This window comes from Balearica regulorum, chromosome 6 (genome assembly GCF_011004875.1).
Source record: "Balearica regulorum gibbericeps isolate bBalReg1 chromosome 6, bBalReg1.pri, whole genome shotgun sequence".
NCBI classification, from domain to species: Eukaryota; Metazoa; Chordata; class Aves; order Gruiformes; family Gruidae; genus Balearica; species Balearica regulorum.
Window position 1 is genome coordinate 40,698,469 of NC_046189.1, and position 26,130 is coordinate 40,724,598.

At 42.0% G+C, this 26,130-nt stretch overlaps 1 protein-coding gene across 1 annotated transcript in view; it reads left to right on the forward strand.

Annotated features, from left to right (window-relative positions):
- Positions 1 to 15,617, forward strand: part of KIF5C (kinesin family member 5C) — an 85,857-nt gene extending 70,240 nt beyond the window's left edge. Inside the window, exons 22-26 of the mRNA XM_075757286.1 lie at positions 1,843 to 1,914; positions 2,719 to 2,823; positions 5,104 to 5,320; positions 6,309 to 6,422; positions 11,922 to 15,617. Coding sequence (XP_075613401.1) covers positions 1,843 to 1,914; positions 2,719 to 2,823; positions 5,104 to 5,320; positions 6,309 to 6,415 — 501 coding nt within the window. The 3' untranslated portion in view covers positions 6,416 to 6,422; positions 11,922 to 15,617. The remainder of the gene's footprint in view (positions 1 to 1,842; positions 1,915 to 2,718; positions 2,824 to 5,103; positions 5,321 to 6,308; positions 6,423 to 11,921) is intronic.
- Positions 15,618 to 26,130: the final 10,513 nt, after the last annotated feature.

The following is a 26,130-nucleotide window of genomic DNA, read 5'->3' on the forward strand; positions in this document are numbered from 1 at the left end:
TGACCAGAAATATGATATTGTGCGCGCAATGTTAGAAATGCAATCCGTGATGGATGACGTCAGTTGTGGAGCTGTTGCTGCGCACTTTTGTCGGAAGCTGTGTTTTTATCTGTCTGTAAAATATGCAAGCTGTCTCAAAGATCTCAGAAGCTGGTCAAAACCACAGCTGGTTTAGGAGCACCATACAGTGATTGTTGCTCGTGTTAATATGGTTATGAACTCAAACCCAGCATTTTCTCCTCTGAGTGACGCTTTAAAAATTAAGTTTATAGTGGCCTCAGGATCAGTTGGAGTTCATTACTGACGATGAACTATTTGGATCCTGATGGCTCCCCCTGACATGAGCCTTCTTAAAATAAACTCATGCGAGGGACAGATGTAACCAACCTCTCTGGTTGAACTGTACTCGTCAGATACTTACAGGGCTTGCACGTAGACTTGAGTTGCCCTGTACGCCGAATGAGTAAGGCAGCTGGAAATCAGTTAGGCAGTACGAAACCTTCAGCTTGCAGAAACCCAGATGGTATTGTTTTAATTTTTGCATAAACATCTTTGAACTATGTTACATTAAAATTCTATTCATTTGGTTAGAGTTTTAATGATTACTGCAGCAGGAATTAAAAAATCAAGCATAACAGGGAAACATGAGCCATCAAAAGCCAAACGGTGGCTCATCCCTGCCCATTGCTATGGAGAGACATCAAGCTCCATGGGCACTGTGTGTGGTTTGGGTGATGACTTTGAGAAGGAGGGGATGAAGAACAGTCTTGGTGGGACCACAGCTGCTGCTTTGGCTTCTGACGACTCCTCCTTCCCAGCGCCGGGCTGGCGAGAAAGCAGAAGCAGGGGACCTGTGGGAGGGGGTTACGGGGCGGAGGGCTGCTGGAGCAGCACCCCGAAGGGGAGCTCTCGGGGAGGTGTCTGCTCTGCACCTGTGTTTGCTTTGGAATAGCACACGGTGCCTCTTCTGGGTACCACATCGCTCATACTTAAATAAGCTGTGCTTGTAATGTATGGTTTCTAGCCATAAAAGCTTCTCCATTTTGGTTTCTAGTCAGTTTTGTCTTTTTCTTTTGAGACACAAAGATAAATAATCGAGTTCAAAAGCTTGTAGTCGTGGTGGAGCTTATTGAGTGATTCTCTTAAATTCCAGTCTGTGAGTGGATAAGCACAAAATGGGAAAGCTAAGGTTCCCTTAGCACCTTTGGAGAGACAGCTCTGTTCAGCACGGCTTTGGCACAGCCTGGCGCTGGGGCCAGCTGCCCACCCGTAGAGTTTCCTTTCCTGCAAGTGGTGGAGTGCTTCCGTCCTCCTGGGAGTAGGCGCGGGGTCGCCACTCCTCGTGTCGCATCTCCAGTAACGTGATGGTTTCACCGAGCCTGAGAAGTTGATTCATACCAAAAAAGCCTGGATTTTTGCCAAAACTTAACAAGCACTTAAACATCTTAAGTGCCTGTGAATAAGCATTCAGAGTGGGCCAACGCGTGAATCCAGAGCTCTTTCACATCGCTAGATGTGTGTAACCCCGGCCAGCTGGTGAGGCTTCAGCTGCCTGCTGTTGTTTCCCCACGCCCTAGGATGGAGTCGAGGTGTCTTCCCGGGTAGCATCGGTGTGGTGAACACCTCGGGAGGTGCAAAACCTCCTCGGTGGGGAACAGGGTGGGCACTGCCTCTCGGTGAGCTGCGTATACCTACAGGCGGGCACGGCGCTATAAGTAAAGCACAACAAAGTCATATTATCAACTCAAATCTGAGGAGAATTTTTACACTAGAGTATCTACTGTATCTTACTTGTTTGTGCTTTTTTTTTTTTTTTTTTTAAAATTATTATTTTGATTCCAGGCAAGAGAACTTCAGACTCTTCACAACCTGCGCAAACTGTTTGTCCAAGATCTCACCACCCGCGTTAAAAAAGTAAGACTAAACTCTTTTAAACCAGCATCTTACCTTTTTTGTAGTATTCTTGTAATTTGCTGGAAGCCTTTAGTGCACGTTGTTACAAAATGGGATATTGTCTTTTTCAATAACAGTAAGTAATACGATTAAAACTGTTCTGATGTTTATTAGCTTTCATTTGGCCCTAATTTGTTAAGGACAAGTCTTGCTGGTTAAGCAAAGTGAACCAATCCAATTCAGTTTGGTTACAAAATTCTCAAAGATGGCATTAATGGGTACCAGGAATTATTCAATATAACTTGGATTAACTTATGCTACACTGAATGCTGCAGCCCTTTTTTTCTAGGGGCTTGTGACTAGCTTGTGAACAATTATTCTTTGGCAGAAATTAATGTATTTTTAACTGTTGAAGAAGAGAGTCAGAGCTGCATGACAGTCAAAGGCTTCGCAACTCTTTTCAGTCCTTTAGAGGAGTTTTGGGGAGGAGGTTTTATACTTTTTTGGTTTTTTTTTAAGGTTGAAAACCCTTATTACATAAAAATGTCTCCCAGGAGTGGAAAAAGAGGGAAAAGGGGTTTTCCCCACTAAAATCTATGATTTTCCTATTCAGGATCCCCCCGTAATTGTTCAGTAAGAATAGTTTATTTTTTGTGTAGCGGGGAATTTGGCTCTTAAATATCAAATGAACAGATAAAATAAATTCTCTTTAATCTGGGGCACTGGAAGACTTTTCTACCTTTGGGAAGCTTAAATTCACAAAAGTCCTGAGCTTCCCCTTGAGCTTCTGCCTGGCTTTGCTGAATGCTGCAACTCTCTGTGCAGAGCGTTGAACTTGACAGCGACGACGGAGGTGGAAGTGCTGCGCAGAAGCAGAAAATTTCCTTTCTTGAGAACAACCTGGAACAGCTTACAAAGGTTCACAAACAGGTAAGGGCTCTGCATCCTGCCGGTGTCTGATTATAAATCAAAATAAATCAAAATCTTTGGTATCTCTTTCATTGATTAATAGTAATTGCTTCTGAAAACTCAGCTACGAGAAAAAATTTACGTGTATCACTGTTCTGTAGTATTACAAATCACCTTTTCTACAAAAATGTATACTTTTTATGTTTTACAGGATATTTGAAGGTAACATGTAGGTATCGTCTGAGGAAATAGTACCTGTAGTTCTCAAGTAAAATTCTTGGCATTAGGGGTTGGTATTAGAGCTGCTCTTCCCACTTCTCGTACTTCTTATGAATGTCTTAAATAAGCAATTATTTTTTTCTATGAAAATAGACTCTAGCAGTTTTGGCAAGACTAATTGTCCCTGTATTGGTGCAACACATAAAAATCAGAATAAAATGTTTGTTATTGTCTTGCGTGCTGATTGCTGGTTTCTAGATGGATTGTGTATCGCCAGTTTTGACTCCTGGTCTGTCTGAAGCTGCTTAGAGTCACCCTTGGAGGTGACTTGAGTGGCGTCAACCAGCAGAGTACAAAGGCAAAGAAACAGCTGTTTTCTGTGCGGCTTAAGGGCTGGTGCCTCCCCGGGATGCTGAGGTTGGCCGTTTCCGGGCACGTCCATCTCTGTCTCCTCCCTCTTTCACGGAGCTCCCCCTTCCTTCGCAATCCTGCTGTTCAGAGAGACAAGGGCTACGGAGAGCCCTTCACCCTTGGTACCCACCGTGCAAACGGGGGGGTGGAGAGGATGGGCGGTAGGCAAGCGGTTTGGGTATAGGTCGAGGAAAGAGCCCTACCCTCTGCTTACTGGAAGTGGGTGGGTATCAATGGTGGGTGTATGTATCGAGGTAGCACCTCGTTAGATAAAACTGGATCATTTCTGACAAGAGGTATGTATGCTTCAGGTGTCGGTATTTCTGAACTGTGTCCTGCTGTTCAAGTGTGGAGCACAAAGCAGTAAAGATGATTTTTATTTCATTTTTGAAGAGTGACATAACATTCTCCAGTGGAGTTTTCTGAATCTGTAATTGGTGAGACGCAGCGCGCTCTGAGATTCCCTTTATTTATTCCTGTGGAAATGCCAAAAAAGCAAGCGATGCTGGACCGTGACGAGTGTCCGCTAAGGTTCACTATTTTGAGATTCCCAGTGAACAGATGGTTTAAAGACCTAGTTTCTAAATGTGGAAATCGGGACACGTTAGGAGTGTCTTTTCTCTTACTGTTTTGCCTTTTTTGCACTCAGTTCACGCATCTGCTGGGTTTTCAGATATGGATTTTTATAGCTGCCATTAGTGTATATTTACTCAAAACCAACTAGGAGTCCATGTGTCATAAGAAACTTAAAAGGAAAAATGACATTGGACTTGACCTGAATGTGATACCATCCTGCTCTTATTTCATAACTATTTGGTAGAACAGGGGTTCAACACTTGCAGAAAAAGCACATTGTGAATTTTTTTTTTTTTTTTTAAGTTTTCTTTGTGTTTTTCTTCTGGCACTAAGCCTGGACTAGCAGGTGTAAAACATTTTGATTGTCAAACAACATGTGAATGTTAGTACGTGCTGTTGCTTTACTGTATTATTAATGTGGTAGTTAAATCACTTTCTTCCCTTCACTCCAGAAAAGGGAGAATCGCTCCTTTGGAACAGTTTTCTGTTGACTTCTAGTAGTGGTATAATCTGTTCAGTAGAAATTGTACTAGATTTTCTATCTGTTTGCTTCAGGCTTTTATTTATGAAAAAATCAATTCTCTATCTTGGCTATTGTTGCATGGGAAGTTAGATGTTATTCTGATAATTGACAGACCTTGCTCAGGTTCGTAGTTAATTGAGGAGGTGCATGAATTCAGAATTGCATATAATCATCGCATTTATAGCTTCACACCTTGAAGTGATTTCTTAGCGATGTTTGAGGCATTCAGGTTTCCAATTTTCCCGTATGCTTGAGTAGGGAACAAATAGTGTGCCATAACCAGTGGGGATGCTGAGTTTTTGATGATAACCAGTGTTGTCTGCAAGACATATTTAAGCATTACTGTTTTGAAATAATGAGGTGATCGAGTATTTGTGAAATGCCGGACATTTCTGCGTTCTGAAGAAATGTAGAGTTTGTGCCGCAGTTGCTCTTAAAGCCTAGAAAAGCGGATATGGAAGTAGCAGCAGGGTTTGTCCTGGAGCTCTCACCCTTCAGGATGAGACCTCTGGAATTTTGTTGACTGGAATAAACTTTCTCATAGGATATTTTGGAAACTTCTTTTCTTGCAGTTGGTACGTGATAATGCAGATCTTCGTTGTGAGCTTCCTAAGCTGGAAAAACGACTTAGAGCTACGGCAGAGAGAGTTAAGGCCCTGGAGAGCGCACTGAAGGAGGCCAAGGAGAACGCCATGAGAGACCGCAAACGGTACCAGCAGGAGGTGGATCGCATTAAGGAGGCTGTGAGAGCCAAAAACATGGCACGGAGAGCACACTCTGCTCAAATTGGTAAGGACATGGAGCTAAAGGGTTAGTGGTTGCTCACATACTTCATGGTTGGTCTGTTTGCTCATGTTTAAACGGAGCTTTGAAAGCGGCAGTTCAGGGCAAACCACAGGGTCTGCTTCTCCTCTGCTGCACAGGAATCTTCAAAGACTTCACTTTTTAATAGAATCTGCCCCACCTGAAGTTTAAAGCGCCTCTGCTGTTTAACTCAGTAAATAAATGGCATAATGGGTCTTGTGTGCCCTTCTAGTGACCTGAAAACTTGTCTCTCTAAATTAGTCGCTCACTTTCTTCCTCCTCCCCCACGTACTCTCCTTCTGGGTTCGTTCTTTCCTTGCCTTTCGGGACCTTGTCCCTTCCACTCTTTTTCCCTGACTACTCCTCCTTGGGATTTAGAGTCAAAAATCTTCCTGTGTAATTCAGATGCTCAATATATCTTTGTGGCGCAATCTGACTGCATGCATACAATCAAACAGCGTTTAATATGGGGCAATTTTTGAAATGATTTGTTGGAATTGCTAAAGTCAAAGGGTAAATTTTTGGATGGTGATGCTAATACTGGCATCTTAAAACCTGAGAGGGAATTAGGCAGCACACAATATTGCCTGCTGTACGCTACCTCTTGTAGAAAGCCGTGGACGGCTTTGTCTCAGCACCTTCTGGAGTGATATAAATAGTCAAATTGGACATAGAAAGTACATCACTGACCACCAAGAGGGTCGTGACTTCCCTCTGTTGTATAGCCAGTCCATATTCTTTGCAGAGGTGAGGGACATGCATGGGGTGGTCAAACGGCTCTGTCCCAAGCAGCAAACAGATGTATTTGCTGTTGGCCGAGGTGAGGGAATGCAGAGCTGGATTACGGAATACTCGGCCAAGCACGGCTCCTTGTGTGGAAACGATGGGGTTTGTACGAGAGGAGAAGGTGAGGAAATAAAAACCTTGTGTGAAAGCTGAATGTCTTGTTCCGTTTCCTACTTCTACTCTGCAGCCAAGCCCATCCGCCCTGGTCATTACCCAGCGTCTTCTCCAACGGCTGTCCATGCCATCCGAGGGGGAGGGATGTCAAACTCCAGCTACTATCACAGCACCAAATAGACGAGAAGTAAGACCAAAGTAACTTACTCATCTGTTCTTTCACTGCTTACCCAGTTTTTCTTCTATCTCAGTCTTGCTTTAGAAGACCCACACTATTTTTTCTCTAGTTTTAGTAGGAGTCGTTTGCTGACAATTTAACTGCGAAAGTTAGTAATGTAAGTGAGGAGTGCCTTGTTAGAATGCTTTGCAAGCTCCTGCTGAGGGTTGTTATTTTAATGACTTATCACTTAAAACTTTTTTAGTAAACTAAAGTGCTCTGGTAAATCTGTACTGAAATTCGCACACAGAGGTGTAAAACTCATGTCGTAAAAATAGAGTTCCAGAGGTTGCTTCTGCTGATAAAATTTTCTGCTTTCTGTACCATGAATAGCTTTCCTTGTCGTGATATTCCAGCCTGGGACAGGAGCAGAGTAGCCGTAAGTGGCAGTAGCACAGAGCTCTCCAAATCTGAGTGTCGCAATTTGGCAAACTTTACTTGTGTTTCCTGTGCTTTGCACACTTATTCAGCTCTCTTCAGATAAGTAAATATTTTACTTTAATTGCAAGGGCTTGAGGGTTTCTCCTCAGCAAAAATTTTGTCCTGGAAAGATGAGCAGCATATTCCCATGAGACTACTTCATGTACCCCCACATTTATCGCTTGAAATGCTCATTATTTCTGAGACATTTTACATCTGCTGTTACGCTAGATGGTAACTTTGTGTTACAGGCATACCAAGAGTGGGATGGTAGCGCGTGACTATGAAAAGCAGCCAGTGGACTGCTAAGTTGTCCCTCCAAGTTTGGCTTTTTTCCCTCCTTGAGGACTAATTCTGTCTTACGACTGTCTTCTAATAGTCTGTGGTTTCCTTTAGGCACTCGGCATTCTTGGGTGGTTTTTTCTCTTTCTTTTTCTCTTTTTTTTGCCTTGAGAATGTTTCACGTCATGCATGCATGCAAACCATCCATCACGGCGCACTCAAGCTGTTATTGTGTTGTGCGGATTGTTTCTGTTCATTGTGTTTTCCATGAGCGCTGTAGCTGCAAGCAACATATTTTCGCTGTGGATGAATTAGGGCAAGTCTTTGCCGAGGGTTTTTTGTGTATTAGTTTGTTCTGAACTGAAATGGGCTTTTCCATAGCCTCCGTCTATCTACTTCACTGTATTCCCACCTCTGTGAAAGAGCAAAGGGAAAAGAGTGTGATACAGAGGCATGTAAAATATTTTCAAACATATATCATAACAGCTGCTCTGTGGGAAAAAAGCTGCTACCTGCCTAAACTGGGTGGGTCTTTAATATACCATCCGCTTTGAAAGTAAGTGTCAGCCTCAAACAGGCCATGCATTAGGTACAGGCACATGTCAAGCAAACAACTGTAGATTAATAAAAGTTATTAACAAAATAAATACATTTAAAACTAGATGGGTGTATAACATGACAGGACTTTGGAGGTCACCGAAAAGCAATCAGAAGGCATAGAATACCTCTGAAATGTTTTAGATGCTGAGTTTTAGGTTTGATGGTGGTGGAGGATGAGCAGATTCAGGACACGCTTGGAAGATGTTGCAGAGGAGCTCATAGGGATGGAGAAGAAGATGGAAGATCTTAGAAGCAATGGGATAAACTTACGGATTTATGGTTTCTGAAAAAAAAATTAGGAAAAAAAAATTCTGAAAACCAAATGGAAGCTCTACAGGCTGGAATGAAACTATTTAAAAAGTGTGTGTGGGGGGGTTCTTAACTGACAGTAATGCTCCTTTATGGCTTTTATCAGGCTAGTTTCCTTACTGCTCCAGATGGAGTCTAACGCCCGGCCGTGTTATGTATTACATAGTATATGTAACGCAACCATTTGAAATGTCATGGGAGTTGGACTCAGTGGGTCCCTTCCAACTCAAGGCGTTCTAAGATTCTATTCCATGATTACTGCTTCAGAGAACCGTATTTCAGGCTTTATAATCATTTTTAAACTCAAATTCTAGATTTGTTGCATACATCTGGAAAGATGTTTCAAAGATGTAGTAAACTAAGGCCGGGCAGTGATTAAAGAAGGTCAATTCTCATCATTTTTGGTTCTTTGGTTAAGAAGATTATTGGGAAATTGCAACTATTTGGCTGCCAAAGGACTTTGGGAGTATCAGAGTAATCTGAATTTTGAGCTTGTTGGCTGAAAGCCCAGGGGCCTGAGTAAGAGTGTTAGTAAAGGTACTACTTGTGCAGGGAATATTTAATACGGATTATTTCCATAATGTCATTGAGACATTTCTATGCTCTGTAGAACTACACCATGCTTTTGAACGGCACAGTTCTACACAGAACAGAACTTTCTTTCATGTTCCTTTAACAGCAGTGAAAGAAAGGTGGGGTTTCTATATAAATGTTTGCTGTCAAGTAACATACCCGATCTCTGGAATGAAAATTTTATACCAGGATGAGGGGCAATTTATCTTATGTTCATTCATCATTCACAGTAAAGATAATAGACACTTCTTGCTGTTAGACTGGTCAGTGATTATGATTTATTAACCCAGCAGCCTACCCCTGAGTAACAGCCAGCATTGCTTTTGCTGTTTTTACGAAGTTCATTGGTAAAATTTCTTTTGCAGAACGGAGCAAACCTGTGAGACTCATCAGAACGAAGTTCAGGCTTCGCCCATTTGGGCCGTGTTGCCTAGGTGCAACGTGCATGATGCAAGGCGATGATTTCTACCCCAGAAAGCATAGCATTTGATGAATAACAGTAGCAGATGGGAGTGAAAGAAATGTGGGCGTTAATAAAATGTGGTCCTGAAATTGCAAATTGCTTAAACAGGAGACTCAGGAGGCCAAGGAGCGTCTGCAAATCTCTCAGAGAGAATTCCTCACTCTGTCTACGTTGTAGAAGTTTTTGAAAATACGAGCGCAATGATTTTGTTACGTGGGGCATGCCTCAAACCTAGATTTCAGAACTGGTCAGAAAGGGAAGTCAGAGCGGTGCAGCTCGCAGGATGGTGGCTGCAGCAGGAGCCCTGTTTGGGTCGTACGTATAGTGTATTTCTGTAAGAAGGTGGCGCTGGAATCGCTACAACCGCGTGGCTAAATTAATGCCAGGGTTTCACGGGAATGGCCTTGGGGATTTCTAAGTGTTTATTTCTGTAGCACGGCTTTAAGTCAGTTCTTACAGTTTAATCTTTTCTGTTTTAATAAAAATGGTGGAAATGTATTCTTCAGCGTAAACCTTAGAAATTTTGTTTAATTTTGTGGAGAGAAGTATTTTGACAAAGCTTTGAAGAGCAATACTGCCCATGTGTGAACAGCCGCAAATCACGTCGTGTGGGTGGTTGTATATTCGTTTCTCTGCTGGCCAACTACAGAGCTTAGTTGTATACTGGCGTATTTAAAGCTCTATATGGCATAGTTTCTAAAGGTAACTAAACACGGTGCAGGTTTCAAAAAAAAATTAAAGTTTTTCAAGTAATACCTGGAACTAAAAAAACCAAAAAACCTATGGTATGTGTTTTGCTTTAGATAGGTACAAAAACCCCAAACCAAACCCCAAATTGTTTTGATTCCTTCTCAGGCTGCCCCACAAAGCTTAGGCCAAAAACTGCACAAAAAGATCAAATTCACTATACAATCTGGTTTCATATGGGTTTTTTTTCTAAATCATTACAGAAAACTTATGATAATAATAAATTTTAGAAATGGAAATAAGCATAAAGGCAGTGTCTGAGCAAACTTGGCCCTTGCAGCATGCTAGTAAGTAACTGCCAGAATCAAGTGAATAATGGGAAAAGAATGCATGAAGTGATAGAAATACATATGTTGCATTATTTTTCATGCTTAAAATATGTGGCCAGGTCCAAGTTAGTACAAATCAGCTTGTGCTGAAGTTCTGTCTTTAAATTTAGGAAAGGGAGCTGCTCAGAATCCCCCTACACCCCGTCGGAGGACGCACTCCTGTTACTCAGGTTGTTCAGGGAGAGGCGAGCCACGGTGGTGCCGCGCTTCTCCAGCTCGTGATTTAAGAAGGACTTGCTCCAGACGGAGCAGAGATCATCCTTGAGTCTCCTTTAATTACATCTTGGAACTCACCTGGCCCTGCACAGAGGGGTGGTAGCAGAGCTCAGGGACAACGATTGCAGTAATGCTCCATCACGGCCTGCTGAAATTATTACATTATTAAAAATATCGTTTAAAAAAAAAAATACTAAAGGAACTTGCACTGCGATCTGTATTTGTGAAATAAACTATGCAAACAGGCTCTTGTCTATATGTCCCTTATCCTAAAGTCTCTGGTATGTTCCCATCCTTGAGCAAGATGAATAACTGCATTTAGTTGAGCCAGACCGTAGTTAATCTAGTCAATAAGAGGCAGAAATTAATAGCTATCCTGCTTTCCTTTAAGGTGTTAGTAAGGGTGACAGTTAGGAGCTAACTACAATTCCCACTGTTAATTTAGGGTAAAATTAAAAACACAGATGCATCGATATTTATTTATTTATTTTTATAACTTGCTCTTGAATATGGACAATTTTTTTAAAAAAGTAACTATACAAGAAAATGCTTAATTGAGGAAAACATATTTCTCTTTGTAAGGCTGATTTTTGTATCACGTAATTTAAAAATGTGCTAGACACATTCAGTTCCTTATGCGGTGCTTTCTATATGGCTAATGAGAAATGTGGGGGGAAAAAAAATTCAAACCCTAGAGTTTTTAAAAGTCTGTATTTCAAATGTTTTATAATCAACTTTAAATCACCTTTACACTTGCTAACATGCCCTGAACTTTGCTTCTGGATGGAATTACTATTAAATTAGTGAGAAAGATGCCCGTATAGCATGCATACACATTATATACAATTATAGTGTATTTTTATACTATATTACCAAGATATTATATAAAATATTTTTATATATTTGTCTAAATATATATTTTTATATATGTATGTGTACATTGGGAAAGCTCCCTTCTGTCAGGAGACACAGAAACCAGAAGGATTGTTTGGGATTTGTATTTTTTTCAGCCTGTCATTTTATAGTGAGTTTTCAAACTCAAGTGCAGTTACTTTCCTTACTTGTTGTATGAGATACTCACATATCTGCCCTTCAGCACATCCAAGTGCCAACCAGTCGAGAGAAAAATCCCATTAAAAGAACAGAGAGATAAAAGGGGAAAAAAAAGTTAGACCTTTAGCTAGTGTTTAAGGATGTATTTAGGCAAGACATAAGGCTGTACTCCAGGTGGCAAAGAGTGAATTTCATCAAGAAAATTGTTTCATTACGACTCTGCCAATTTGTGGGCTGGAAACTTTAGAGATAGATGTGACAAAATTCCTCTCTGAGACTTAGTAACCGAGACCCTCATTTCATGAATTGTTAAAATTGTGTTTACGTGACTCATTTCCTCGCTGTTGTGGCTCTTTGGTTGCTGTACGTGGCGTTTCTGTGAAGTGCAGGTATCGGTTGATTTGCCACCTCGGGCATCTGCTTTCTAATCTCAAACATCCACTAATTATCATTACCTTTCTTGCTCTCTTTTGACAGGTCAACTCCACTTAGCATGCTAAGGACTGTCATTAAGTCACTAGTTTCTTTTTTCCCCCCTCTTCAACCTGATCCACCTCCTATTCGTCCTGCGCTTCCTACAGCCATCTGCAATGCACTGGTCCCAGGTATTTTGAGCTTCGTAGGATCTCCACGTGTACAGAAGTGTTCAGCTCAACTCTTCTACAGATACTTGTACAATGTATTTAACATAACCATCTAAGTAAGGATAGGAAGTCTGCCACCCAGAATCTCTCACTGACTGCGTTTGACCCCTTGGCGCTGGTTAGGTTGGGGCTTCTGCACTCAGATTGATGCTTTTTCGAAGTCCTCTGTTGCATCAGTAAATCCCGACTTCTGGCATCAAAGAATTAATTATTCAATGACCAAGTGCCATCAAAGGCAGGTGATTGTGCTCTGTCATGACTGATTTACTGTATAATATACATATTATTTTATATTTTTAGGGGATGAAAATGTGCTGCTATATGGTTTAATTTTACTGCTTACATTTTCAGAAGTAAATTTCCCCAAAGAACCATTTGTAATATCCTGATGAAATCTTTGGACTCTATAAAATAACCTTTATTGCAGTACCTGGTAAAGATCAAACGGGATGCAGAGAAATCTGTTAGTATAGATCTAGGTTTTGAAGTTTGGTAGTTACATGAATATATCTGTGTGACCTATCTTAAAATTAAGATCTGATCTGCTTGTAGTTCTCCCTACGGTGGTGGGTTTTCCTGGAGTGTGATGGCTAGCCATGTGTTAGTAGGCGTTGTTCTCTATGAAATTTTGAAGGCTTTCAGAATGCTGTGGAAATCTCGTCTTGGAAAAGCCGACAAGCATCCCCCGCCTTTCCCCCAATAAATAAATAAAAATCCCCCAGACCCTACCTTAAAATAAAATTATAGAGAGAGAGAGTCCAAAAGGAGGTGAGAGTTGTACACTCGAGCTGTCCTTTGCCGACCAAATTTGGGAATACGTTTGTTAGGAGGAGAAGAGCATATTGCAAGGGGAAAAGAATGTCTTTATAACTTACAATATGCAAGTCGCCCTACGGATGGTACGCTTGTGCGCACGGAGGTACGGATGAGACCGCTTGCCTTTCTTGGATCTTTCGTGCCAGACAGAAAGTTTCCATCTTCTCAGCAAGAGGGCACTGGAATCGTTCTGGGAAGGTTCCACTGGCAGGCAGAGGAACTGCTCCTCCTCCCTGCTACCGCCTCTGGGCCGCACACACGTATCCTCCTTGTTCAGGTGTCCATAGTATGCAAGCTTGCGTCCTAACGAAGCGTGGATTCTAGGAAGGTTACGGCCAAGCGTAGCCCTCTAGTCTTGTTTTGCAAACTTTTGCTCTTATTTAATTTGAGATTGATTTTTTTTTATTTTTTTTTTTTAATTTCGGAACGTGTTTGTTAGTAGCTGTAGAACTATTTAGTTACTGTAGACCGTTTTGGAAGATTGTGAATTGACTTTAGGTATTTTTTTCTACTGAAATTATTTAGGTTGTTGCAAAGTAAGTTGGACATAATTTAATTTTTTTTTAATGTTGCACTATTTTGGGAAGCATTTTGCTAAAAATATTTAAAGAAGTTGCAAATTTGCATGTATTTAATTTATTTTGTATTTTCCAAAGTTTTGTATTTTCTTTCTTTATGTGCATGTGCACTGCCAGAAAAATGAACTGTGAACTTGCCATATGCAATCTTTAATAAAATTACTAATTCAGAACTACTCTGTGCTATCTAATCAGCTGTTCAGAGCTGAAATTTCTACTACGAACTAATGATCCTCTTGTTTTGGTTCTAAAATAGTTGTCTTGGAAAAGATATCAAACTTAATTGCTGTCAAAGATTTTGTATTGTACTAAAACTTTTCTTCGGTCTCTCGAATTCAAAGTTCAGTCTGGAAGTGTATTGTAGACGCAGCATTAGCTTAAAAACCTGTATTAAGTTCCTCACAGCATCACCATTAGTTATGTGCGGCAGTTTAGACAGCTTTCTTCAGCTTGAGTAGTAAGTTAGCTTTGACATCTCTTAATTGTGCTAGTGCTGATCAGCCAGTCAGTTCACCTAGCTAAAATAATTAAGTTTCTCCAAGTTAACTTTTACATCAAGACTGTAGGAGGACTTTTCTACAACTGAAATGCAGAAAAGATGCCTTAGGCTAAAATTCTGAAGAAAAAACCCCAGAGAATATATTTAGTCGATTGGAAATGAATTCTGTCAATTGAACTTACTCTGCTTATATATAGATCCTTGTTTTGTAAGCCTATTTTAATTAGGCAACTTAAGTTTGTATTGCGTATTGTATATTCAACTTTTGTACCATTTTTAAGTCTTACACATTTTATATCTGGAAATGAAAACCACACACCTGCTCCGCAGAGAGCAAAACCTGTCTCCTGCTATTTTCACTACTTGATGCTATCTTACTTTCTTTGCTCTTTGAATGTCGTGCTACATTTATTCCAGGCTAATTTTAAAGTTGTGATTTGTATAGCGCAAATTAAATTTCACATCTAAAATGTCATGCATGGGACAAATTTTGGTGGAAATACTGTTCACAAATGGAAAACGTACTTCAGATGGAACTAAAGTGCATATTGTTCTTTTTGCTAGTAATTAAAAAGTATTTCCTGCTCACTTGAGCTTCTCTTAATGATACGTTCAAATACCTTGTGTTTGTCCTTGAGTTCACGTTTCATCGACTTGTTTTCTCAAAAGCAAGGGAAGTTTTAAACTTGGGAAGATCTTGGCTGACGCATTTTTAAGTTTGTATTTTACTCAACAAGGGTGAGAGTGGATTATCCCGAATATAGTGAAAACTAAAAAAAATAAGTCTCCAAAAGACTTTACTACAATAATTTCTGCCAACAGAACCTTATGAGTAACTTTTAAATTTCATTTTATAAAGCCTAATGGACCAAGATGCGCATTTGCCTGATTTTTTGATAAATAAGGCTTGGAAATAAACAAAATAAAGAATTTTAAGCTGAACACTGTTTTGCTTGAATAAATGGGTATTTAAACCACATTGTCACGCAGGTCCAAAAGGAAAAGGCCTAAATCAAATTTCTCTTATTGGAGGGAGAGAGACTTTGTGTAAAAATGAATGAAGCACGGCTCAATTGGAAATGGAAGGAATCCAAAAATAAATTGGCAGGATAATCTTAATCTACCCTTGCTTTGATTTTCGTCTTCACTGTGCCCATACGAACTGCGAAGTGCACTGGAGAACATCCGCTGTGCAGGATGGAACACCGCTCCACCAGTTCCTCTCTCGCTCTCACGGTCTTGTCCATTGAAACACTTTTCGTTGTGGGAGAACCACGGGGGTTGAGGCATTCTGTAGAATTATACATGTCTAGTTTGTAAAGTGTGTAACGTGTACTGCAGATGTGTATTCTCTGGGCTCTATGTATCTTTACAGTAGTGTTCAATTTAGGAAAAAAATAAATTGTGGACACGTTTTGCTGGTAACAAGGGGAAATTTTTTGCCATTGCATCAAACGATGCTGAAATGTATTAAACTCTTGATAGCAGATCTGAACCCTCCTTCCCCCATCCCGTGGAGATAAGTCTTTTATCTTCCTTCTAAAATTCTATCAGCGATGGATGGATACACTGGCAGACTGCATGATGTATCATTTGAAAACCGTTACAGTGGAAAATAAAATCGAACTAAACTTTGCGGTGTGGCATGTTGTGTGACATGTACGTACATACAGACATGTATGTATGTTACGGGGCGTTGTGCCGTGCCTGGGTCACGTAGGAATGACCCATTCAATGGAAGCGCGCTTGACAGCGTGTTGGAGTCCTCTGGATTTGGGCTTTTCCTCTAAATCTGTAGGAAGTTAACTGGAAGGCTTGGACGACTCGCTGGGAAATGAACAGGATTATTTTTTCTTTTTTGATAACTAAGTACCTGTCCATGGAAATCTTTCTTCTTCCTATTCTTTTTCAGTAGCCTGGAGGATGGCGGAGAGACTCTTACACTCTGCACGCACTTCCAGTTTTATAGGAATGTTACTTTATATGCAGAGTAAAAGTTCCTGCGTCCTTGCCACCTCCCTTAAGTCATTCTCTGGAGCCTTATAAACAGCTTATTTTCAGTAATAATTACTCTGAGCATTTCTCAATTATATCGTTACTTTTCTACTCAGCAATGCAAATTTCCGGCACTCCAGAATTTCTGTAGGAATGGATTGCTCCATTTTTGCTGCCGAGTAGATTTCTAACGAGGATTATGTGGTTTTTCCATCATTACTTACGTATGCTTACGGTGCTTTTGCTCGGGGCCTGCTAGGAACCCAGAAGCACAGGAAGCCACTTACAGCCCGGCTCTAGCTGTTCTTGTGGTGATGGGTGACCGATGGTCAGCGTGACAAGTACAGGTCCCCAAGAGCTAAATGCCGCCAAGCAACTAAGCACTTGGATGCACTAACTACATAGATTTACTGATTTAATCACGCTGATGGTGTTTAGTAGGGATGTTTAGTAGGGCAGGCCACTGTCCTAGCAAACTTGGAAATTAGAAAATGGTTAAATTTAAAGCCAATGATTTCTACATCAGAATGAACTTTTGATGGTGCTACTTTCGGTGCATATGAGGCAATTCTTCCTTGCGCTGTCCAAGAAGCTACTGCTTGCAGGACGAAGAGCTTTGGCTCCACTGGGGACGAAGGGGCTTTCCAGTGTAGGTGGTTTATATGAGGGAGGGCAGCCAGGGAGTCCCAAACATTCCCCGCTAGTCCTGTGGACGAAGGTGAATGCCGCACGGTGCCACACCACAGAGCTTTTACCATGAGTCAAAAAGATGCACCCTTTAAGATCTCTTAGATAAAGATCATCCCGGAGGATGAACTCAATTATAGAGCAGACTGTTTGCAAGTGTATCCCTACAAGTTCATTTTCAGAATGTGGGATTGCCTAAGTTAATTAACTCTTTATCAAAACAACACACATTATTGTATCCATTTCCAAGATTCAGTTTACACAAGAGTACAGGAAAAACAAAGGATAGGGGCTTGCATCCCTAGAAAAAGTCACTGCAAATCTATTGCTACTGATGAAAATACTTTTTAGCTAAAACTTAAATACTTTAAATGTATCTTCCAGCAAAGCTGAACTCCATGGAGACTGCATTTATCCTGAAATGAGGACCTTCAGTAGTTTTGGCTTAAAATACCCGGTGGCTCACACTTCATCAGTCCATACTTTCTTGCTTCTGACACGTGTGCCAGCGTGACGCCTCGCGCAGCAGCCAGGCCCGCGGCAGCGGCCGTGTCGATGCCAGGGAGGCAGCTGGGACGTCCCAGTGGGTAGGGAAGGCCAAGTCTGTTCCTGGGATAACGCTGGCAGCACGTCTTTCTTCCTCCTGCCGGCTCCTGGAGTGCCGGGCTTCCTCTGCAAGCCCTGCATTCGCTAGAAAACGGTGCTTTGTCATTTACGACCCCCTCAGTGCAGATACCCAACATCATAAGCACGGTGAGGAACGCATGGACCTCACCTCAGCTGACTACACCTCATTTGAAAACTCCTACCTCACGACCAAGCGCCCTGTGGTACCCCCGCTTCACTGCCTCCTTTACCGTGTGGCTTAAAGGGCGAGGGCTCGCTGAGGCCCGGCTTTTCCCCGCCGCTGACCGGACCCTGCCGGGCTGGGGCCCCCTGCTGCGGACGGGCCCGCCTCTCCCCGCGGCTCCCAGGGCCAGGAGCCCCGTCCGCGAATGGCGGAACCGCCGCCCTCCCCTCAGGTGTCGAGGGCTGCCCTCCCGGAGCAGCTGCCGCTCCAGCCCCGCCACCCGCGAGGGAAGCCCTACCGGCCCGCCGGAGCCCCTCGGCACCGCCCGGGGGGCGGGCACGGGGGTGTCCGAGCCGCTCGCTCCCCGCCCCGGCCCCACCTCCGCCGGGCAGCCAGTACCGCCCGCCTCCCGCGGAGCCAGGGGCGCTGCTACCGCTGTCCCGGACCGGCTGCCGCCTCACGCCGAGCCCGCGCCGTCTCCGGGGACCCTTCGGCACAGAAGGTGAGTGTTCCCCCCGGGCGGCGGGAGCCCCTGAGGGGGCGAGGAGGGGAAGGGGCCCGTGGAGCACGGCTGCCGGGGCGCGGCGCCGCCATCGCCTCCCCTCAGGGCGTCGTGCCCGCCAGGGGTGAGAGGCGGGAAGGGCGGGCGACCGGTGGCCTTTGCCGGGCCGGCTCCTTGCTGCCGGTCCCGCCCGGCCCGGGGTGCCGAGCCCCGCCGTTAGCCGGGAGCAGGAGATTAAATCTAAATCTGGTGTAAAGAGGCAAAAGCAGTGACAGTCGCGGGAAAGTGAGACTGTGAGAAGCGCTGGGTGTTCAGCGTCAAGTGCTTCAGATCCAAAACGCAGACTGTGTTTTATAGGTATGTTGTAAAATTGCAGTTATTACAACATTGCTCTTGATGATTATATAGCTGTAAAAAAAAAAAAAAAAAAAAAAATTGCTCTTCGTTTTTCACAGGTAAGTCAGCAAACTTTTCGCTCTTCTTAAAATTGTGTTAGGCTACACTGTAGAAAATAACAAAACATTAAAATATGTACATAATGAAGCGAATACAAGCAAGTAAATAATACAAGTAAGTAAAAAATGCAAGCCACCCACCATGAAGGTACCTAAGCAGGTGCTGGGCTCGTGCTGGCAGGTTGTAGAAGTGCTGCCCTTCGCATGGTGTTTCTCCTGGGAGCGGACGCAGGCTTCTTGAACGTATTTCCTATATGTGAATGTATATCCTTGTGTTGAATTAGGCTGTAAAGTCCGTGGAACAATAACTGGCAGTGTTTGTGTGGTATCGAGGGCGCCAAGGGCTTGGTTCTGTGCAAGGCCTATGGGTGCTCTGGTAATACGATTAATAAAAACAGTCCCAGGGTTGATGAATGTACACGGTTCACGCAGATAGAACTGGTTTGCAAGACTCAGCTGGTTGATTCCTAAGGGCAATCTCAGGAAAATAGGTTTGTATGATTTCCCGGCTGTCAGAGGGTAATGCGGGTAGAGCCTGGAACCACAGATGCAGAGATCAGAGCAATTGCGGAGGGCCGTGTACTGCAACCTCTTTCATAAATACAGTACTGGTAATCCCAGATGCTCAGATAATGAGTCAAGTTTCCCTCCCTCAATAAACATGTTTTTGTTTAAAATAATAAAATATTAAATGCTGAGATCGCTGTTTCTCAGGTTGGTTTTGAACCTCTAAAGTTAAAGTTTTCGAGCTTCCTCCATAACTACCAACCTCCTGATGGCAGCACCCCATTCTACCTCTCCTCAGATGAGTTTTTAAAATTTAAAGGTTTACAATGACAAAGAATAAAGCCCTCCCTTGTGTTTGAGAATATGTACACCAACTCGGAGAAGGAGAATTCAAAGCTGAAAGAGTACGTTCTCATCTCGATGCCTCTGCCTCGCATCGCCATGCCACCCAGCTGTGTGGAAGACTGTGTACCAGCAGTACAGTCCTGCAGGTGAATTCCAGGGTAATTGTAGATGGATGTTTTATAGCACGGATGAAGGGAGTTGTCCTGTTTGTTACAGCGGGCATGGCTTGGTGATTCATCAATCTTTGCATGGTAATACTTCTGCTCTTCTAGTCAATCCATAATTAACTTAGCTACCAGTACTGCTGATGAGAATCTTTCCCTCTTCTCGACGTGTGTTATTTGCTTTAAGTCAATTAGCATTTCCCAGCGTGATAATTGCAGCATTCTGTTCACAGCGAGCCGCATCCTCTCAGTGACATCCCTTCCAGAGGGGATAATCTTAGGGCCTTTTGCCTTATTCTGGTTTTATCAGAGCCGTATCTCCAACACATGACATCTGGCATTCCGGCTGTGTGATGTTAAGTGTCAGGAGTCCAATAAATCCTGTAATCAGCTTATATAGGATGGATCCCGTGTGTTGATCCTCGAAACACTTCTGATGAACTCCATCGTCTGGCTGGCACCAGGTGCTGGGTGCTTTATCTGGCACCAAGAAAAGAGGGTAGATACGGTCTCCTTGTTGGGGATGCACACCGTTGGCAAGTGCGAGGTGCTGCAGGGGAAAGAAGCTGCGTTACAAGAACGGGCACCTTTTCCTGCACCCTTGGGAACTCTGTAGAAGAGACACCTGTACCTTACTAACTCATAGGTTGATTCATGCCACGCAGTCAATTTATCATGATCTCTTCCTGCCCTGTTTTCCATTTTCCTAAGCTTCAGCTGTGGGAGGAGAGATAGGGAATGTTTCCTTTTATACTGTTGATACAAGTCGTGTCAACCACGTAGGAGAGCCCTGTCTGAAATTAGGAGTTGCAAACTGAGGTTACAAAACAGAAGTTGCTGAGACTGTTGTGTGTGGTGTGGGACGACGAATCTTACCCATCCCTGCTGGGCATTTCCAGCGCAGGCAGCAGGTAAGGAACTTGGTAACAAAGGTGAGAGAAAGAGAATGACACCACCTTGCATATTAAGGATGCTTGATGGCTCTCAAGAGTTAAGGGTGAAGAATTTTCCAGGGCTGTCTGTCATTTCTCAGTCCAATGTGCCCTAAGCTATGCCAAAAAAACTCCTCCTCTCCCCTCTATCTTACTAGTTTGAGGAATCTTTAGAACAAAAGTCCTTCATCTTAAAACAAATTTTGCTGCAGAAATTCTGATACTTTAGAAAATTCCACCCCCCTCCCCTTTTTTTTCAAGTCTAAATTCCTCAATATTTTCTTTGATTTCTTCATATCCAGTAGCTGGATTTTGTAGATTCAAAGGAAAGGAATGCTTCGGTTATTCAAGTGTGTGACTCAAAGGACTTCTGGATGAGGTGCATGTCTAACAGTTCAGAAGTGGTGAAAAGGTACGTACGATAGTGCCATGCCGATGAACTTCAGAAGGAATTTCAGATTGCAGCTTTCCTTAAGGATCGAGTTGTATTGTATGATGCATGTGTTGTTGGCAGTTATTTTTCCATTAATTACTGTGAGAATCGTTTAGTCTAAATAAGAGGCTTCATCTTCTAGACTTTGCATGTATTTTCAGCAGACATCTGAATACCGGGCTGGTTCTGAGTGCCAAATGCTGAAATGAAGGCTAGGTATAACTTCGCATTTGTTGTTTTTCTCGCTCAGAACCTAGTGCCCATGAGAAGCCAGAACACGAGGCACGAGCTTTCACACTGGAATGGCACTGCTCTAGCTACGCCAACAAAACTAGATTGGGATTTCTTGCCTGAAGCTTGGGGCTTTTTGATGTACCTGGTTTGAACTACAGGCTTTGGCGAGGAACCAAATTAGGCTAAAATGGCGTTTGTTTGGTGGTTTTTGTCTGGATTTTGCTTTGGTATTTAAAGAAATCTAAACTTGTGTGAAACCTGCTTGAAATAAACTGACAAAAGCTGTTGTTACTGTCACTTTACAGTAAAGGATTAGAACTTTTTTTTTAAAGAACTAGGCTTTAGCTATATTCTGACTGGCTGAATGGTTCTAGACAAGTTATCTATCTTCTTTCTACCTAGTTCTTGTCTCATTAGTCGGAGTAATGATGAATTTTCTATCTCTGTGAAATGCTGCAAAAATTGGTCAGTTTGTAAGGAATTCTTAGTGCAAACAGCATTGCAATGACAGTGTTATTAAAGGTGCAAATTTCACCCCAAAAGGTTCAAGAACATTGAGCTTCCCTGTGTTTCGGTCTAACCACGTACTGCAGTACACGTGGAAGGTGGAATTCTCTCCCGTTAAAGATGTCGACAAGTCAAGTGGGGGTGGTGGGAAGGTCCACGATGAAGGTTTCTGCTTGAAAGTTTCTGTAAACCCTATAGCATGTCTAGAAAAAATTATTTTCAGTGTTGGGGAGTCCAGCTTTAAAGTAATTTAACAGAGCACTTAAAAAAATTCTAAACTCTCTTTCCTTCTCTGTGTTTTCTCACTATATGTAAAATAGTTCAATAACAAATCACATCTCTCAAAAGTGTGGTGAGAAAAAATTGTCTGCTTATTTGAAGTGCTGAGATAAAATAACCCACATTGTACTGTAGCAGTGCCATTTATTAATCAGTGAGTTATGTAAAGTCACTGTACTGTGGACTGGGACCTCATGAGCAGCCACAAAAGTTATTCTGAAGTTTATACATGTGACATGTTCACTGCTGGTCGAACCCCATCCTGCCCTCCGCGCTATTGCTGGAGAATTGCGGCCTCTGGGATCTAGTGGCAGGGCTGCGTTTTGTACATGTTCCCTACACCCTTGCAATCTAAATGTGCTGGGTTGGCCAAGACCTGTTATTTATGTGTTTTAGCTAACCCAACTCGTTCGAACCGTAATGACTTGCAGACCAATCAGATCATCATCTCCAAGGTGAGCATCTGAGTTGGGGGAAGGAGGAGAGTGCTGCTCCCACCAGGAGGGCTGGCCGGGGCCAGGGGCTCTTCCCGCTGCCAGCTCTCAAGCCAGAGGAGGGTCCGCTCTAGCCTGCAGAATGTATCTGCTGGCTAGCTTCGTGGAAATAAGTCTTTATCCTTCATTTTTTTAAAAATAGGAGTATATGCTGATAAGCAAAATGGGAGAAGATGCTTGCAGTAGGTAGGTGAAAAATGAGATCTCTAAATAGATTACACTTACTACTTATTCAAAATTTGGAAATGTTGTTGCTTTCACACTCTTAATTTGTTTTGCTTGTAAATTAGTGTGTCTGTGAGAAACATTTTTTTTCCTATGTCGGTCAAAGTAGCATTGTCGTGTCTCTAGAAAGAAATATGTTTACTTTCCCTGTAGCCTACGAAGATTACGCTGGTATTTCCAAATGATAGAGAAGTTGAGCCTGAAATCCTTAGGTCTCTCTTGGGTTCTATAGCTTGAAAACTAGCACCAGTTGCAGGAGCAATACTTGATTTGTATCTATATATTTGCCCTAGATTTAAATGCAAGATATTATAATTTCTGTCTGTTACTTAAAAGGAAATTTAACAAACAAAAAAACCACCATAAAATACTCACTATCTCTAGTGGTCTGTAGGGCCTTGGTATAATAATAATCCCTTCCAAAACTGCTCCGTGAAATCTTGTGGCGTACTCATAGTTTATCTCTTATTTGTATCTGAAATACAATGTAGTGTTCAGGCTCTGGACCGCGGAGCGCGTTTCAGAGTTTGAAAGAACAGGTTGCCATACTAGACTGGCTCATAATCTTAGATCTGTAAAGCTGCCTCTGGCAGTGATGAATAACTAACGCTTCGGGGAAGACTAATATCCTCTATTATGCACCTACCGAATTGGGCAATGTCAAAAACAGAAAGATGGGCGTAAGATTATCTCTCTGACCCCTGCAGATCATGCCCTGAAGTGTGGTGATTACCCTTCTCAGAGTCTAAACATGCATAAGTGCAGATGGTAGTAGTTACAGTCATCTAATCCTTTTTTGAAAAATGCTGCCCCAGCTTTGTCTTGATGTGAATAAACCTGTTGTGGCAAATTACACTAATTCAGAGCTCAACTTAATACAGAGAAATGGAGCTAAAAGCTTATGAAATAGAGGGAAATACAGACATACGTACCTTGTATTACTGAGCTTGCTAACACACGTGGTCAGCATTAGGTATATCCTCTCAGCGCTTAAAACCTTTTTTGCCATTTTTGCTTCAGACTTAAAATTTCATGTAAGGCCTGATATGAAGAGTTTTGGTGCTACGTAAGGAGTATTTGTTAAGATGCGAGCGTAAAGTGTTGATGTTCCTTCTTTCAGCTGGTAAAGAAGAAAGAAGAAAATCTATTTTGGCTATATTTTTTTATGGCCAGGTTTTCCTTAGCTCGTAGCTCCGTGGCTGCAGAGCATCAGGTGGGTGTTGAGGTCCCGGCACTGTTCTCTGGCTGCGGTCATTGTTTTTCGTTGAGGTTCACTGTCTCCATCTGTTGTGCCTGGCTCAAATAATGTAACATCTTCTGTAGACTCATCATTACAGTTTTTTCTGTAGTTTCCAGCTTTTTGTGGTTGCAGGACTGTGTAGGATAATCCTCTAACTGGTGTTTCATCCAAGAGCGGCAGGACAGAGAGCATTATCAGATGCTTGATCTCAGCTTTCCAGGGTAACGTGGCTGCTCCAAACTTTGACTCTGCTCAAAGGGCAGGTCTTGTAGCTATCCTTTAAAACTAAGCCTACAAATTCAACATTTAAAAGAAAAAAAAAAAAAAGATTACAGTGGTTCTTGCCTCTCTGGGACTGTCAGAGAACAGACTGGTTTCCAGACACTGGCGCACTGGGATTATAGAGTAGACGGTGAATTTTATTTTATGTGGTATCCCTGAAGACGTGACCCTTTCTTAGTCTCTTTTTGGTACATGTCAATTTAACATTCCACTTGTGGGGTGCAAGTTCAAGGTAATGGTATCTCATATGCCTTACATGGTTTGTAGAATCAAATTAGAGGATGTTTATATAAACATATAAAAATATTTTCAAGTGTGTGTGTGTATATATATATATATATATACACACACACATTTAAAAAAAGCAACAGCACAGATTCTACAGATGTCAAGAAAGCTGTTTGTCCGAACAAGCTAGAGGTGAGATACTGGCATAGCAGCTGTTCCTCTGGGATATCAGTTATTAAAACACCATGTGGTTGTAGGGCTGGGGAATCTCCCTGTGCAAAGCTAGCTCTGGATGCTAATTTCAGCCTTGGGCTGCATTCTCTTCCTCTTAATTATTTTATTTTTTTAAAGATTATTACAAGACTGCCTGATACCAATCTAGTCTGATAAAATTCAAAATTCACAGCACAGAAGGGAGAGGTTCTTGCAGTTTGCAGTTTCAGGAAAGAGCCTTCCTGAGATTTTTGGTGGTGGTGGTTTGGTTTTTTGGACAGTCCTTTCTCCCTTGGGAACTTCTAGCAAGAATGCTTGACATTCTCCTTTGCGTCATACCACCGTCTCCCATGTCTGCCTCTCATCTTACTGAAAACTTGCTTCTGTTGTCTTTTCTAACAGGCGATAACCTGTATTTAGGCCAGTACTTGCTAATAGCTCTTTGAATAATGATCTTCTAATAGCACCTCACTGAAGCTACAGTAATGACTACTTGTCAGTGGGCAGCTACGTTCTGATAATATCATTTGTTTAATGAATGACTGTTGAGCTTAATTTAGTCTGAGGGTTTTTTTGTTTTGGTTTGGGTTTTTTTTCTCCTTTTTAATAAGGAAGTTTCTCTGATCAGACGCCACGAAATAAAATACTCTGTACTTTAATTATTACATTTCGTATCAAGTTTTTTTGGTGTTAAAAAACAAATCTGATTTATTGCTTTAATATGTGTATATTATCAAAACACAAATCAAACTAAGTATAATGTTACACATGAAGGTACATACTGTAGTTTTACAGGAGTTATTGTTAAATCATAGAACAGGATTTTTCAAATCTCACTCGTTCATTAGATCAGAAGTGAAAATGATAACGAAGCATTAGGCTTTAGAAGAGTATCACTGTTAGGTTCAGGAGGACTTACCTCTTTATTTATAACATTTCAGAATTGACTATTTGGCTTCATTTATATTAGAGGAAAAAGGTAGAAAAACACAAGCTTCTGTCCTTGGAGGACACCTGACCAAAGGGAACGAGGAGCAGTAAATTGTGTCAATATATACACAAAAAAAAAAAAAAAAAAAGAGGCAATCCTGTTTAGAGGAACTGCTGACTACATTGTTGTACTACTTCTTCCCTCTCAGCCTACCCACATCCGGTAATGTTATAGTTTCTGTATTTTCTCGGTACTAAACCTTTCGGTAGTCTGAGTAGTCTGACCAGACTCTGCTACCAGCATCCCTATGGCAGTGAGATTTGTGGGAGAGAGGGTGTGTACGCATACCTACAGCTATTTTGTGGTTCCCACCTGCCTCTGCTCTGTTGATTCAGTACAGTTCTTTTGCGAGCTGTTTTGTTGAAATGATCCAAGTTCAAAATAATCCTATTCAGAAACAAAATTCCCATCTTTCCTTTCTCTCCCTGTAATGAGTCTCACATTTGAAGAGATTACCTGATTTATGAGACTACAGCTAAAAAGAATTTACACTGCCACAAATTATGTCTAGTGTGGAAAAACTTAAAATAGATGTTTAAAATATTAATGAGATATAGAGGGGCTGCAGATTTACAGCTAATCTGCACAGACTCGAAAATATCTCTTTTTCTGTGAAGCAACAAAATGAAGTTAATAATTACAGTAT